At 37.1% G+C, this 16,681-nt stretch overlaps 1 protein-coding gene across 1 annotated transcript; it reads right to left on the reverse strand.

Annotated features, from left to right (window-relative positions):
* Positions 1–10,437: 10,437 nt before the first annotated feature.
* malb (mal, T cell differentiation protein b) lies at positions 10,438–15,861 on the reverse strand. The gene is made up of 4 exons (XM_034017554.3): positions 15,737–15,861; positions 12,432–12,599; positions 12,006–12,146; positions 10,438–11,006 (listed from the first exon to the last, which is right to left on the reverse strand). Exons 1-4 carry the CDS (start codon positions 15,824–15,826, stop codon positions 10,932–10,934), a joined length of 474 nt encoding a protein of 157 aa, XP_033873445.2. The 5' UTR covers positions 15,827–15,861; the 3' UTR covers positions 10,438–10,931.
* Between the last annotated feature and the right edge of the window lie 820 nt (positions 15,862–16,681).

Raw genomic sequence — 16,681 nt, forward strand, 5'->3', positions numbered from 1 at the left:
TCCAGACCCTCACAATTCTCTGTGTAAAAAAGTGCCTCCTAGTTTCTGTTCTGAATGCCCCTTTATCTAATCTCCATTTGTGACCCCTGGTCCTTGTTTCTTTTTTCAGGTCAAAAAAGTCCGCTGGGTCGACAACGTCAATACCATTTCGAATTTTGAATGCTTGAATCAGATCACCGTGTAGTCTTCTTTGTTCAAGACTGAATAGATTCAATTCTTTTAGCCTGTCTGCATACAACATGCCTTTTAAACCCGGAATAATTCTGGTCGCTCTTCTTTGCACTCTTTCTAGAGCAGCAATATCCTTTTTGTAACAAGGTGACCAGAACTGAACACAATATTCTAGATGAGGTCTTACTAATGCATTGTAAAGTTGTAACATTACTTCCCTTGATTTAAATTCAACACTTTTCACAATATATCCAAGCATCTTGTTGACCTTTTTTATAGCTTCCCCACATTGTCTAGATGAAGACATTTCTGAGTCAACATAAACTCCTAGGTCTTTTTCATAGTTCCCTTCTTCAATTTCAGTATCTCCCATATGATATTTATAATGCACATTTTCATTGCCTGCGTGCAGTACCTTAAACTTTTCTCTATTAAATGTCATTTGCCATGTGTCTGCCCAGTTCTGAATGCTGTCTAGATCATTTTGAATGACCTTTGCTGCTGCAACAGTGTTTGCTACTACTCCTATTTTTGTGTCATCTGCAAATTTAACAAGTTTGCTTACTATACCAGAATCTAAATCATTAATATAGATTAGGAATAGCAGAGGACCTAATACTGATCCCTGTGGTACACCACTGGTTCCCTCGCTTCATTTTGAGGTTTCTCCTTTAATCAGTACTTTCTGTTTTCTACATGTTAACCGCTCCCTAATCCATGTGCATGCATTTCCTTGAATCCCTACTGTGTTCAGTTTGAGAATTAATCTTTTATGCTGGACTTTGTCAAAAGCTTTCTGGGAATCTAAATAAACCATGTCGTATGCTTTGCAATTATCCATTGTCGATGTTGCATCCTCAAACAAATCAAGCAGGTTAGTTAGACATAATCTCCCTTTCCTAAAACCATGCTGACTGTCTCCCAGGATACTGTTACCATATAGGTAATTTTCCATTTTGGATCTTATTATAGTTTCCATAAGTTTACATATAATAGAAGTCACAGGCGTCGCATAGCGACGATACCGCTGTACAAAAGAGCCGGCTCCTTTGCAAGGAGCGTATATTGGGCCCATGTAATCGTGTGATTATGTCACCTACCAGCCCTGCTGCTGCCTACACCCATGCATGCTACAATATGTAAGCAATAAAGCACGACAGGGTGTGGGATATACTCTAATATCCATACGCCCCGGGTGCGTTATAAGTAACGAGGCTAAGCCGAGTGGCTTTAACCGCCCGGGGTGTGTGAATATTAGAGTATATCCCACACCCTGAAGTGTCTTATGCCCCGTTCACACTAGCACACCCGTACTGTGAGGGCTCCACGCCCTCACGGTACGGGTGTGTTACAACCAAGCCATGAAACTCCAGCCCTGCAACATATCTGAATCTGGCTCGGGGCCGAAGCAGGCTGTGGGCGGGGTTACTGCATTTCGTCATCACGCTCAAGCGTCATTACAAGAAAAAGTGGCAACCCCCAGGACCTCAACCGGTAAATGTTTTCCTAACTCCTTACCTTTACGCCGCGGGACACATAACAACACACATCTGACTAAAATACTAAATAAAATAACCCCCTCTCTATAATACGCATATAGTGAATCAAAAATGTAACTTTCCGTGAATTAACCATGCATAAAGCACAATGTAATCAACGCTATATTTTTAACAAACAAAAAAATAAAAAAGGTAACATTCCCACTCGAGGATAATTTTAATCAGCAGTTTTTAAACTATAGCCTGGCTAAACGGCAGTGGGGAGTTCAGTTCGAAGCGACAGACAAGCAAACCAACAAAATGCAAGAAGGAGAGCGGGTTGGGAGAGGGAATGGGCTCGCCCCGGGTTCGGCTGCCGGAGCGGGGCTGAAGCGTCTCGACTCTCGGAGGAAGCTGCAGCTCCTCTCGCAGCAAAAAAGTTAATAGATTAGGAAAGATAACCACGTTACACACCTAATATTTATTTAGTTATAAAATTAATGCTGAATAAGATGTCTGTGTTATAAAGTGTCAGCGCAGCTTTTCTTCAGTTCAGATATTGTATCAACATGGAGAGACAGAAACGGAAGTTACACTGTAAGTTGTTTACAGTTTGAACACCGGTACTGTATTTACTGTAGAAGTATTGCACTTGTATAGGGAATTGGGGGACATGCTGTACGAGCGTTATATCCAAGGCGCGTTATTTTGTATACCTTTAATATGGTCCCCGGTCTTTGCTTTCTTTGTTTAGGTATGTATTGCAAGCCCCCTCCACCCCCGCATTTTCAGTACTTCTCCGCAATAATAATAATAATAATTAAAAAAAAATCCATAGTGAAAAGAGGTTTTATTAAATTAATGCTTAGTTCTATTTTTGCAGTCTGTGTGATTTAATGTAATCGACTCAGCATGTGCATTATGCGTGACGTCTCTCATCTCGGCTCGCCTTTCTCTGGTGTAAACGCAACTCAAGTTACCCCTGCCGTACCAGGCTGGCTCAACTCGGCACCGGCTCGGCTCGGCTCGGGTGTGCAGGTGTAAACGTAGCATTATTGCGCTTATAAAATGGGTCAACTAACTAAATGAAATATAAAAAAACAAAACGTAAAAACATGTTTTAATTAACAAAAAAGGAATTTTTATTAAATATCCTTCCGCCTCTGACCTCAAAAATAGTCCTTTAAAACTTAAAAAGAAAAAAAAAATTACAATTTTTTTTTTTTTTTTAATGAACATTGAACTGATTAAAAACAAGAAACACTATTTATAGATGTTACATTGAACAGTGCCATTGAAATTGAAATTGAAATTCATTCTGAACAGTAGGTGGAGCTGCAGCAAGCGATTTCGAGCAACACAGTGTTTCATTCATTGTTGTTGTTGTTGTTGTCTGAGGAAGTGCAGCAGGACAATCACGCTGACCTTCTTTGCCACGTCTGGCCATGTTTAGTTGCACATCAAAACAAACCTCTCAAGACCTGCGGCAGTGTCAGGTGACAGTGTTGGGGAAGAATTTTTATATTTATTTATTTATTTATTTTTTAAATCATCCTTTGTGATCCTGGAGTAGTGACAGGAGGTATCCATGCCAGATTTGAGGTACCGTTTCACAGTGGCAACAAAGATGTTTGCATTTTGAAATAGTATTTTTTTTTCCTTTTCTGTGATTCTGTGATTCGGTAAGTTTGACTGGAGGGTTGTGGGTTCAATCCCTGGTGGGTGACACTGCTGCTGTACCCTTCAGCAAGGTACTTTACCTAGATTGCTCCAGTAAAAACCCAACTGTATAAATGGGTAATTGTATGTAAAATTAATGTGTAAAAAATAATGTAATTGTATGTAAAAATAATGTGATATCTTGTAACAATTGTAAGTCGCCCTGGATAAGGGCGTCTGCTAAGAAATAAATAATAATAATAATAATAATAATAATAATAATAATAATAATAATAATAATAATAATATTCACACCCCCATGTGACCTGTTTTGACCAATCAGGATAAAGTATTTAAAAGACCCATTTTATAAATGATATATGTGTGTGTGTGTGTGTGTGTGTGTGTGTGTGTGAATATGACTTCAAATGCACTGAAGTCCTGGCATGTTAATGATTAAAACAAAATTAGCATGCATGTTGTTACAAACAGTTCAACTAAAAAAGGAGTGATAACAATGATTACAAATAAAAAAACAACCCTTTAGTACATTCTTATGAGCAGAAGCATACTTACCTTTTGTAATACAAAACTCTTTTCCCATGCCACTTGCTGGCCTGCAGTAGAATCATGCTGATGGAAGTGTCTGTTGAGTCTAGGAATGTGTATTAGTATTACATGGTGTTCCAGTAAAGCACTTAAACCCCAACCTAGAGGGAACACCCTTATTAAGATACAAACAATCAGGCTTTTAATTCAGAGCTTCCTTTAAGCTGCGCTGGGATTTGGTGGAGCCAAGGGTTAGAGTAAACGGCTCTTACAGGACGGCTAAGCCGTTTACCTGTAATACAAACCACTTTATACAAACCACACAGGTTTAAATTGTACACTCTTTTGCTCTCTCGACTGCTTGGCAGCAGAGCACCTCATCTGCCTCCTTCTCCTCAGCAGCCCCAAACAAACTATCTACTTTTCTTTTATACCCTGCACCTGGCTCTAATTTAACAATAAGCACCAGGTGCAGGGGATAATTAATAATAAAACAATTAACAAATCAATCAAACAATAAAGCAAACTAACAAAAAAGGTGCCTGCGCACATATCCTACAAAGGGAGGATTTTAACCCCCCTCCCTGCTGTCTTACTATATATCTATATCTATATATATATATATATATATATATATATATATATATAATATGCTTGATGTAGCAACGGCAGTAGTACTGCATTGCAGAGTAATCCCCCCACCCCAACTTTAGGCTTAAAGTAAAATTTTCATATCTTCTGTTTTTAATAACTATATTAAATATTCTGGCATGCCCATGCATGTATGTGAGTCAGCTCCAGTTAAACATATGCTGGAGTCCAATATTAACTCCCATATGAAGATTTCTATGTCAGTGAAAAGATAGATGGAATGTGAGAAAACAAATGTGTATCATGCTTATTGCAAAAATGTATTTTTGTTTATCGTGTAGTAGAGTTATTCTGGTATACAGTCTCTTTAAAATATTTTAAAAATCAACAGTAGGTTTGGCCTAAGTTTAGTTGCTTAACCGGTTAGATGCTTTCATTAGGTGTGGGCTAAGAGAGCTGACTGAGGCTGAAGAGAACCTTTGAAAATCAGGATCTCCAAACAGGAGGCTGCTCAGGATGCAAATCTTTGTGTTAAATATGGAATAAGGTTGTTGATTTAACCACCATTGAACAACGTTCTGCTTTGCATCTGGGCTACAAGGTACTTTACCTAGATTGCTCCAGTAAAAACCCAACTGTATAAATGGGTAATTGTATGTAAAAAAATAATGTGATATCTTGTAACAATTGTAAGTCGCCCTGGATAAGGGCGTCTGCTAAGAAATAAATAATAATAATAATACACCACCTTCTGAATGGCAGTGGCACACTGTAATTACTTTGCTTAATGCTTATTTCTTTGAGGACTACATTAACTGTTGTGATTTTCATTTACCTTTTCTTCTTGACTTATTTCCCAATTAAAACTTATGGTCAAAACACAGTAAGTCCCCTGGAATAGTTGCTAGGAGATGCTGAGTAATGTTATTATCTATACTGTTGTACTACTACAGTACTTACATGGTGACACCCGAGTGTCTGATTGAGGGCTGGAAGTTATAGATGAAGTTACATGTTTATCAATAAATACTCTGAAGTTGGGGGCTCCCGAGTGGCGCATCCAGTAAAGGTACTCTGCGTGGTGTGCAGGATGCGTCCTATAGCCTGGAGGATCACAGTTTCAAACCCAGGCTATGTCATTGCCCACCGTGACCGGGGTTCCTAGGGGTTCCTCCCGGGTAGGGAGGGCTTAGGTCAGCAGGGCAATCCACGGTTCACCACGCACCAGCGACCCCTGTGGCTGATAGGGCACCTGCAGCTCTGCAGTGGAGCCATTCAGATCTATGCTGTCCTCCAGCACTATAGGTCTGGTGAATTGGCAGGAACAGCCTCAGTTCCCCAAGTCGCTGGGGGGTTGCAGCGATGACCCGGGATAAAAATAATAATTGGGCATTCCAAATTGGAGAGAAAACCGGGGTAAAAACCATTGGCAATGACTACATTTTTAAAAATGAATAAATAAATACTCTGAAGTTAAAACACAACCAAGTAAATAAAATGTCAACATTTACTGTATTTCCAGAACGTACATAAGATCCCAGAGTCATCAAGCAGCTTCCTGAAGGATCCCAGGGTATCAGCTTAATATCTGTTGTTGTAACCTAAGAAGGTGCAACATCGTTGCCACCAATGGTTTCCATTAATATTATTATTTGTTTATTTAGCAGACGCCTTTATCCAAGGCAACTTACAAAGACTAGGGTGTGTCAACTATGCATCAGCTGCAGAGTCACTTACAACAACGTCTCACCCAAAAGACAGAGCACAAGGAGGTTAAGTGACATGCTCAGGGTCACACAATGAGACAGTGGCTGATTTGAACCAGGGACCTCCTGGTTAGAAGCCTTTTTCTTTAATCACTGGATCACACAGCCTCCCTTCCTACAGTCACCACATACATGATGATAAACTGATTTATATAAAATTGATCATTTTTAAAAAATAGACAACAAATTTATTCTATGTTTAATGGGCCTATTTTTCTCTTGGACCAGCTTAACCAGACTCTTATCCACTTTAACCAGGCTGGCCAGCTAAACAGCACACCATCAGCTCTGGCCAGTGTCAGTAGCACACCATCAGCTCTGGCTGGTGTCAGTCAACACTGGATTTTCTATCAGTGTCCAGATAATAACATCCCGCTAATCTGTCCGCGTGTGTCATCTGAAAAGCAGACAATCTGGCAGCCTGACTGATCCTTGCTGTGACAATGAAACCAGCTCTAAAAAATAACTGCCAAAACATCCACACCTTCAATAAGCACCCTTCCAAGTGGTATACTGGAGGTGTTATGGAGCACATGGTTGATTCATCCAGCACTAAATGTTATGGGAGCGTCTTTGGATTAGGCTCATAGTATGTCAGACAAATATTGTTAGCCATATAAAAGGTTTTAGGAATATTACTTTTATAATGTAGCTCCTTGTTAATTTTTTTAGTATTTTTTTAAAATGTGCATACCCCAAAGTAAATATATCTTCAGTATAATGAGAGGGACATGTTGGTAATGCTAATAAGCCTGAGTTATCTCTCATTTAATATAATTAAAACTTAATTGGAATGATAAATAAAAACACCAATATAAGCTATTTGGGGAGTGATATAAATCATAATCCGTACTGCAGTTATTCAATGAACTTTGTTTATATAGCAAGTACAATATAAGGAAAATAAAGTATATTTAATCCTAAATGAAACAACTACATTCTTATAATTACTTTAATTGAATCTGCTTGGCAACATAGCATCATCCGAATGCAATGTTCCAAAATGGAATGCAGCAAAACGGAATGTAGCGTTGAATAGTGAAAAGTTATTCAACCCTAGATCTCTCAATGCTTCAACGTGTATAGTAGGTGACTTTGCAGATTTTATTATCAGTTTGCCAGATCAGGATTATTTTTCCAAACCTATTTACAAATAAATAAAAAAAAGTCTGGATTGCAAAAATGACAATATGTTTTGTGTGCCAAGTACCAATCTAGCAATAAGTATTTTAGGCTACAAATATTTAAACAATACATTTGGCGGATTGATTTAACCGAATCTTTATTGCACTTTATAGAAGGACCAAGAGAACGAAATATACTCTTTGGCCCGTGGTCTTGTCTATTGAGCTCTAGAGCTGCCCTTGTGCTGGCTGACTGAGATGAATAATTATTGCTTGCTGACAGCTACTGCCAGCAAGCAGGATATGGGCCTCGTTCCCCTACCCATGTACTGGCTGATTGTGATGTTATGGTTATTGATTAATGACAGTCATGCCAGTGGAAGGACCAGTGGCACTCTGGGCCACCTTCCCCACCAAAAGGACAAGGCCACCTCTGGCCTGCGACTGTCTAATGAGATTGTGCCCAACATATCATATCAGCGGGGGGAGTGTGGTGCCAATTACAACATTAATAAATGATAAGATGGAGTTTGGTACATATTGTATTGTATTGTATTGTGGCAGGGCGAGTTGCTGGGCGTTTATAAATTGTAGTCCATGGGACGTGTCCCAAAAGCCTCTAGGGCTGAATGGGAAAAACCTGTGTGCATTTGAGAGGATTGTTAATTTAATTATTGTTTGTAATTAGTGTCATGTGCTCATGTATAAAAGCTGGTCTTTGTCTGTGTTGGTGGTGAATGAAGTAGTAGTCTGTTCGTAGGTAATTGTGAGTACTGTGTGTGCATTTAACCAACTGCGTGTTGTACAAACTGGTAACTGTGTTTTTGAAATGGGTAAGCTGCTTAGCGGTCTCGTGCTAGTTCAGTTGGGAAAATGTTTCGCTAGTGCTCCAAGTTGGAGCCAGGCTTTTGTTTTGTGTTTTGATTTTGTCTGATTAAATAAACGTGAGCAAAAAGCTCTTAAAAACTTGCAGTTCTTGTGTCTGGGTCAGGTGTTTGAAGGGTGCAAACCAGAGTTGGTGTGTGGTATTAACACAACATCAAGAAATCGAGGCTTCAGATTTGGCAAGTGAGTCAGAATCGGGGGATACAGATGCAGGTAATGCACATCACTCGAAAATGCTTCTCTCTTTCCAGACACTGGCCTAACTAGCAAGTTAAATGTTAAGTACAGCGATCAACGTTTTGTTGTGATCATGTTTAATGTTATGAGGAGAGTAATAAACGAAAACCAAAATGTTTTCTTTTTTCTTTGTGCAACGCCCCCCTTTTCCACATTTATTTCTTGAAGAAATAAATTAAAAAAAAGAAGTAAAATCTGACAGTTTTCACTTGTGTGCACAGCTTTAAAAAAAACCTCTAATGCCATTACTTCATGAAAATGTGTCATTTGCCACTTTGTTTATTGTGAAGAAACTACAATGGATATACACAAGTTTATTTCTCTCTGTTTACTGTCACACTATGTATTTAATTCAGAAACTTTTCATTTACATTTAAACACACTGGTGTTAGAACATGCATATTTAGACAGCTTGCTACACTTTTAATCCGGTTTAATAAGATGTTTATACAACATAAGTAAAGCGATCACTACTTTCATTAGTTAACTTGAATGCTTGCTGTGCAGTCATTTTCAGAACATTTTCTAGTTTTAATAAAATTAAAATGAATAACATGCTGTTTTAATAGCATTACAGTGGGATTTGTATAATTATTTTTTTGCAAGATGTCGTTGAATATTGTCAGAAAAATGTCAGGAAAAAATATATTTGCTTTCTGTTTTTATTATTAAATGGCGATCAGACATTGTATCATTGTAAGTAGTTATTTCTGACATAGATTAGTTGATTGGTGCAAGTATAGACGGGACTCTGCCTGAAAACGGACCCAAGAAGAGGAAGCAAGTTGCAAGCGAGTCAACGACCACAAGCAACGAGACTGAGGCCTGGCTGGAGGACTGCCGTAAAACTTACCAAGACTGTTATCAGACAAACCAGTCTGGGTCTGCTGTGCACCTAAAACCACAGTATCCAAAAGAAACTGTGCCCTGCTACCTGCGTAGCTAAAAGATTCAGTGAAGTGGACAGAGCGGACAGGCGTTGTTGTGCATCCTATACCGAGGACCGAAGACTTTGTTGCAGCTGTTTGTTTATTCTATCGAGAATTTAAAGCTTTTTTTGCTGGATTTGATCCAATGTGGGATTGAAGACTTTGTTGCTGAGAGGAGAGCCTTTTGTACTGGACACTTCAACAGATTGAGTTTCCAAGCCAGCAGACCAAAAGTCTAAGCTTCAAGGAACCATTGAGTATAATTCTAGTTGCATTTTCCTTTCTTGGAACTAATTTAATTAATTGTAACAATTCACATAGAATTGAACTGTTAATTATTTAGTTTGCACACTTTTAGTGAAACTTGATGAAGTAACTATAAGTAATCTACCTCATTGTTGTATGAATAATTTCTTTAAAAGTAAACTTGCCATATCCTTAATCTATATACCATTAATAAGCTTAATGTGATATATTCTAAGATTGTCTGCATCATTTCAGTTTAGGCTGTGTGTGTGTGGGGGGGCATGTGTGTCTGTGAGCAAGTTACTAGCTACGTCATAGCCTGCTTTGTTATTGAAGATGCTGCTTGGTGTGTGAGGTGATAGGCGGTGTCATATTTCAATTGCCCTGCTAGCCGCATGATTGCAGTGAAAGCTTTTGACTTGTGTTTTTGCGCTTAGAGACTAAGAGATTTAATTTCTGACTTTTCTGATTTCTGTTTAATATGTGTATACCTAATAAAATACTACTATTGATTAAACATTCCTTGTCTCTAGTGTGTGTATGTGGGTTCATAGTAAATCATTGATCTTTGTAATACGTCAATTAAATATTATTAATAAGAGAACTAATCAACCCAGATAAACTCTGATTTATCAATTATTGAATTGTTCCTACAATGTAATGCCAGGGGATATGGTAAAGGTGGGTGGACGTATGTAAGGCTGAACATATGTCACACTTTTCAGTTTTGTATAGTCAAAATCTTTAGTCAAATAATAGATTATTTCATAAACATCAATTTTTGGAAAAACAACACTCAAAATGTAGTAGCAATGGCCAGCTTTATTCTTAAAATACAGCATTTTATTTACAAGATGTTTGTTCTACATATATAAAATATATCATATTGCAAATACAAATTCATTAATTTGTTTTTTAAAGAATACACGATATACTGGTATATTTTGGGTAAAAAAAAAAAAGCAAGCTTTAAGTTTTATTTTAAACATTAAATCAGGTGTACTTTTCCAGAAGAAATGACTGAGCTGGTCTGCAAATTGCTTTCATGGCCCATATTCAATAAAAAAAGCACATGGAAGTCTAAAATAGAAAACATAACTGTTCACTCATTAAATTATTTCTTATTTTATTTATTAATTTCTCACTTAGAATGTTTTCCTTAAACCTTTACTGAAGAATAAAAATGGGTAACTAAGTGAAATAGACTCTCGTGTATAAGAACCTTCGACTTGCATGTTCTTGTCTTTTAATTAAATGGGTCCAGTTATGCTTTGTCGTTTTTGGTGCCTGATGCCTTTATAAGGATTTCCATCTGCATGCAGACATCACTGCGTGGATTGCGTAGAGCAGGGTCGCGATATAGGAAAACACCTGAAAGACAGATGAAATAACACATTAATAATATTAAACATTTAAAAAAAGAAGAAACCTCATTGTCTGTTTTCATGCTGCTGCTGTTCACTAATCACAACTCTCCTGCATAAAACACAGCCTTTGCACAAGGCTTAGAGAAAATGTAGGTGTCCATTTGTTTTTCTTGCTTTGAATAACTTCTTTAATTATAGGAATGCTCTGACTCATAATCTCCTGACTCTGGGCATTCAGATGACCCTCTGGTGATCATACAAGCATTTCTCCAAGCATGGTGCTCTGTTGCATTTTCAATGGACTCTAGAAAACATGTAGATTTTAAGCAGCCATACCACTGCCTAAAAGCTGGTTTACTGGTACAGTAGTGCAGTTTGCATGGTGGAATGCTATTTAGTTATGCCTCTGCACTGTGGTGTGGGCTTGTGATAGATCTGGTAAGCTTTGCGTGCCGGTTATTGTTATCTTAATAAATATCTTACATCTGGAAGATTGGAAAAACGAAGTATTATCTAACGAGACAGTACTCAAACTAGCAATTGGATTGTTAGATATATGCTCTAAATGCAAAAGCACTATAGATGGTTTCCAATACACTTTCTTGTCCTGTCTACTGGATGAATGACTTCAACTTTTAACTGACTTTCAACTTTTAACTAACACAGTCCAGTCACATAAATTAGTTCTGTTTTTTTGTTGATGTCCCCCCTTATATATAATGTGTGTGTGTGTGTGTGTATTTTATTTTTTGTTAATCCTAAAATTCTAGGTGATACAAAATATTTGGCCACAGCTGTACATGTAAGGCACTGTCTAATCATAATTAAAAGGCAATGTTTATAAACATTCCTTAAAACTGCCCTATGAATAGGACCCTATATCTTATAATAATGTCACACCAAATATTTATTTGTAAATCAAGTTTTTTTTTAAAAAATAAGGTGTTACGCAACTTTATATCCCACAGTGTTTACCAGCATATTAGTTTAGTGGAGTACTTACTACTGCAGCAATGTCTTCCTGGTAGTACTTGAAAAGAATTTCATTTCCTAAATTGATTTGTCCCAAAACTGTTGTAACATAGGCCAATGCAACAGAAGCACTCAGGTAAAAGAAAGCAGCAAGTGCATGGTAGGCCACATCCTAGAAAAGAACAGAACAGTGCTGTCAGAAAAAAAAACATGCAATGGAACAAGTAAAGGTACAGTTCACTTTTGGACTTAGAATTATGCTTCCAAAAATTCAACAATCAAATACAGTAGAGGCCAATGGTATTCTTACCAATAAAATAAAATAAAATAAAAACTCTTAAACAGAATATGAATAGCAAATGGAAATGCATCCCTGCAAAATATGTAATTAATTCATTATTACTGGATTTATAACAAGAACTTTATCATTCTTCATAATTTCACTGACAGAGCTTACCAGTGATGCCCACATAGAGTTGTTCTTGTTCACACCCATCATGAACAACAGCAGCCAGAGGAATGTAAATACGAAGCAGAACACTGACACAAACATCACCCATCCTTGAGGGTTTTCCATATACACGTTTGTGGATGCCACAAGGATCCAAACAAGCCCACCAAAAACCTGTAAGACATTCAAAATGTTAGAATATGTGTACACATAAAGGGTTGCCCCTTATTAAAGCAGATGTATAATACAGTATGTGAACAATCTGAGTGCCTCACATAATAACAGCTCACTCAAAGTATGGACCTAAGATTCAGTCAGAAAACCCATGCCATAGATTTATTAAAGCTCAGGCTAGACAACAATATTACATTATACATATTTTTACAGTACATTATTTGGTCTTTGGCCTCACCTTTTGAGGTACCCCTACCCATAAATTAGCTTGCAAGTGGAGAGGCTGACCATAGGAAACTGGGAAGCCATGGCCAGTGGGGGCAGGATAGCTGTCCTCCCATCAGACGAACACAAAAAGGAGGTAGAGTCTGGTGAGGAGGAGATGAACGCTGATGCACAGCGACTGAAACGATTTGTTCTGAGTACAGGAAGCTCCTGAAATATGCTTGATGTTTACGTGATTTGATCTAAGGTTAAAAGTGAGTTTAATAGCGTCACCATTTGGGAAAAATTGTATCTAATATATGTTTAAGTTTTAAATGCACAATTATGTGAGGCACGATTAAATAAGTCTACGAAGCTATATGTACGCCTTCTTTGGAGGTGTGCACAAACCTGAAGTTTGAAATCTGGGTAGTACCATAATACCAAATCAAACCAATTTTAATGATACATGTACATATTCAAATTGCAGTTTTAATTAGATGCACACCCCATTGTATTCATATAAAGGCCATTATTGTAGTTTAGCTTTTCTAGGTATTATGTTATCTCATTTTTCAGTACTGGGATTCCTAAAAGCACTTCTTATGACCTGCTTCTGTAAACCGCATCAGAAATTCTTTTCAAATATAAATTCCAAGACTTTCCACATTCTCCTGCTAAATTTCAAAATCTCAGATTTAGCGGGAGAATGACTAGATTAAGGAGATATTAGGTTAATTTGAATAGCTTCTCTCAGTTGCAATGCTAAAATCAAAGCTACAGTTACTCTAAGTGTATTGAGGTAGTCTCTCCAGTAGTCTACAGTCAACTATTAAAGATGGGTGAGCCTAAAAAGCAAGACACTCCTTAAAACAACTCCCTGAAGTAGATGTACTTTACTTTGCTCAACCTGTTCAGCCTGTTTGCCTTCGTTTCTATGTAAATGGTAACAGTTGTTTGCTTTATTTTGTTGTCCTCATTACGAAATGTACAAGGAAAGAATGTGGGGTTTATATTGAGTGGTCTCTAATAAGATCATATATTTTTTTTAAAGGGGAAAAGGCACTTCTTCATTTACAAGAACCTAACGTCTAATGTAATTCAATGTCTGTTATTCACTCTCAAGTTATTTCTTTCCCTGTGTTGTCACTTTGGACTCTATATTCCCAGACCTTCAACAGCTAAGTTTGAACTCAACAGGACAAAACAGAAGAAAGTCAAAATACAATTCATGTGCATAGAAATTTTTAAACTTACAATTAAGGTTTAAAAAAGCTAATATATAAAAAAAACAGGAGAAAATCTAAATATAATACATTTGTATAGAGATTAAAGAGAAACACAGTTTAAAATGCAGTTTAAAAAAGCTAATCTGAAAAAGTAAGTTTTCAATTTTGACTTAAAGTCTGATGTAACACTTCAGATATGAGGTGGCAGTGCATTCCACAATCTGGGAGCACAGGGACTAAAAGCTCTCTCGCCCTTCCTTTTTGTGTACACTTGTGGGAGGCACAGAAGGCCTGCATGAGCTGATCTTAAATCACGAGAAGGTATATATGTGACTAGAAGCTCCTTTATGTAAGCTGGTGCCGTACCTTTAAGTGCTTTATAAGTCAGAACGATTAGCATGATTATTTTTGGTATCACTTTTTTGTTATTCTTTTTGTTATCTTTTAACTTTGGTTAATAACGCATTGGAAATAAATCCAGAAGAATCAGCAGGTTCATTTCAGGAGCTCTGGGATTAACGTGTATTTAATTCAAATGTATTTATGCATGAACACACATAAAATAAACCGATTGTAACATGAATATCTTATATTGTACAGACTGAATTGTAACATATAGAATAAGAAGTATTATATATAAAAAAGAATATTATAATTATAAAAAAACATACCATGCCAAAAAGAAAAAAGATTCAGTTTAAAATTAAGGTCAATTCATGAATAATTCCACACTTACTAACACTTAACACCTACCAAGAGCAGCCGTTACATTTACTTTTGTGCTTATTATCTATGAGTAGTTCAATGTACTCATTGTACATTATCAGCATAACAGCAATGTACTTTGTATTAACTAATTCTAACACAGCACAAGCTTTCAAGCCTGAAAATGCCCTATGATCAGGTGAAGGTGGACGAGAAAGAAAAAAGACCCTCTGAAGTACAGCACTTGCTTTAATTCCTGTGCCTATACCTAAGCAGCACACTTCTGGGAATGTGTTGTGTTTTTGTAACTCAGAAGTGTTTATCATATAAATTGTCCTGAAAAAGTAAACCTTTTCCGTATAAGGGTTTGGTTAAGCCTGCTTTGTAGAGCTTTATAACCAAACACCTGTTCCACCCTGGGGTGTGACGGGAGAGATCATGCAAGTATGAAGTTTTAAGGCTTGGCGCTTCCTGTTGAATGGAATTCATTATACTTTTTTTTTTTTTTTTTAACATATAGACCTGTAATTATAACTTTATTCAACTCTTTTATCTCTAAAGACGCTAAGTATACCATACTGAAAACTGAAGAGAAAATGTTTTCACAAATGATGGTACAAAGATGTGAAACTCCTGGGTAACTGTAAGAAGTATTACTAAAGTTACCAGTATCACTCTACCATGAAATAGCCTGATTATTTTAAACTTTTATTTTACATTCCAGTATTAGCTGCTGAATAAATGTCACTTTGGTGTCGTCCCCCCATCATTCCAAACCTGTGGCAAGTGCTTTTCTTCAGACAAATAAACAGCATGCAGCTTCTACAGTTAACCCTATATTGACAAGCCTGCTGTCTACATTTATTTTTTTTTTTTTTACTGTAACATCCCAAAAGAAACCAACTTATGGGAGATTGCTTACTGTAAATAAATATATACATCTATAAAAGTACCAAACAAGTAACTTAAATTCAGATATTCTGAAGAAATAGTACTTACAAGTTCTGGGATAAAGAATAAATCAGGCAAAGTTGTAAATACTCCTAACCCACTGGGCAGGCTGTTAATAGCCTGGGCTGTTGTTGCCATCTTCTCTGCTTACTGTACTTGATGCCACCAAAATGTGAAGTGAAGGGTTTCGAAAACAAGCCTTCCTTTTGAAGGCATACTAAAACCTGACAAACAAGCTTCTCAAGATTTCTGCAATTAACACACCCAGTAAACATAAAGATAGGGGCAGAGAGGAAGGCTTACACTCACCTGCTCTGCAGCATCTCCACTGCATTTTTTGAAAAGCACTTTGAAAGTTAGTGTTACTATGTAGTAAACAATGCATCTTTGTTGATTTACCTTTATAAAAGTGTACCATAGTAAAAGCATAGCAAAGTGTATTAAAGCATACTGAAAGCATGGTAAAGCATAGATCATTTAGGGCTTTATGACTGGCCGATTACATTTCAAAGCTGCTGGTTGATTCATTTTCCTAGTTGTAAAGAGTTTCATGAAAGAAAGCAAAAATGAAGGCAACACTAAATGGTAATGACTTGCTACAAGGATCCAAATGCTCAACCAAGCTACTTATTTTATTGTCATATTACAGAGAATAATAAAGATAGGCCAAACAGTAGATCAGCACAGAATTACCTTTGTAGATTTTACAACAACAACAAAAAGAGTCTGCTTTAGGGTCGATTGCATTGAACTGAAAGGAGCGTACTAACTGGGGATGATCTCGTGGTTAGTATGGAGGACAGCACTGAACTAGTACACAAGTTAATACCAATTGCAGCGAGCTGTAAAGAGTGTGCTAATTGGGGATGATCCCGTGGTTAGTACAGAGGATGGTACTAAACTGGTACACAAGTTAATACCAATTGCAATGAACTAAGCAGCTCAAGTCCCTAGCTGCGTATTCAAATTTGTCTCAATTGCAACAAAGCCAAA

This window comes from Acipenser ruthenus, chromosome 6 (genome assembly GCF_902713425.1).
Source record: "Acipenser ruthenus chromosome 6, fAciRut3.2 maternal haplotype, whole genome shotgun sequence".
Taxonomy (NCBI): domain Eukaryota; kingdom Metazoa; phylum Chordata; class Actinopteri; order Acipenseriformes; family Acipenseridae; genus Acipenser; species Acipenser ruthenus.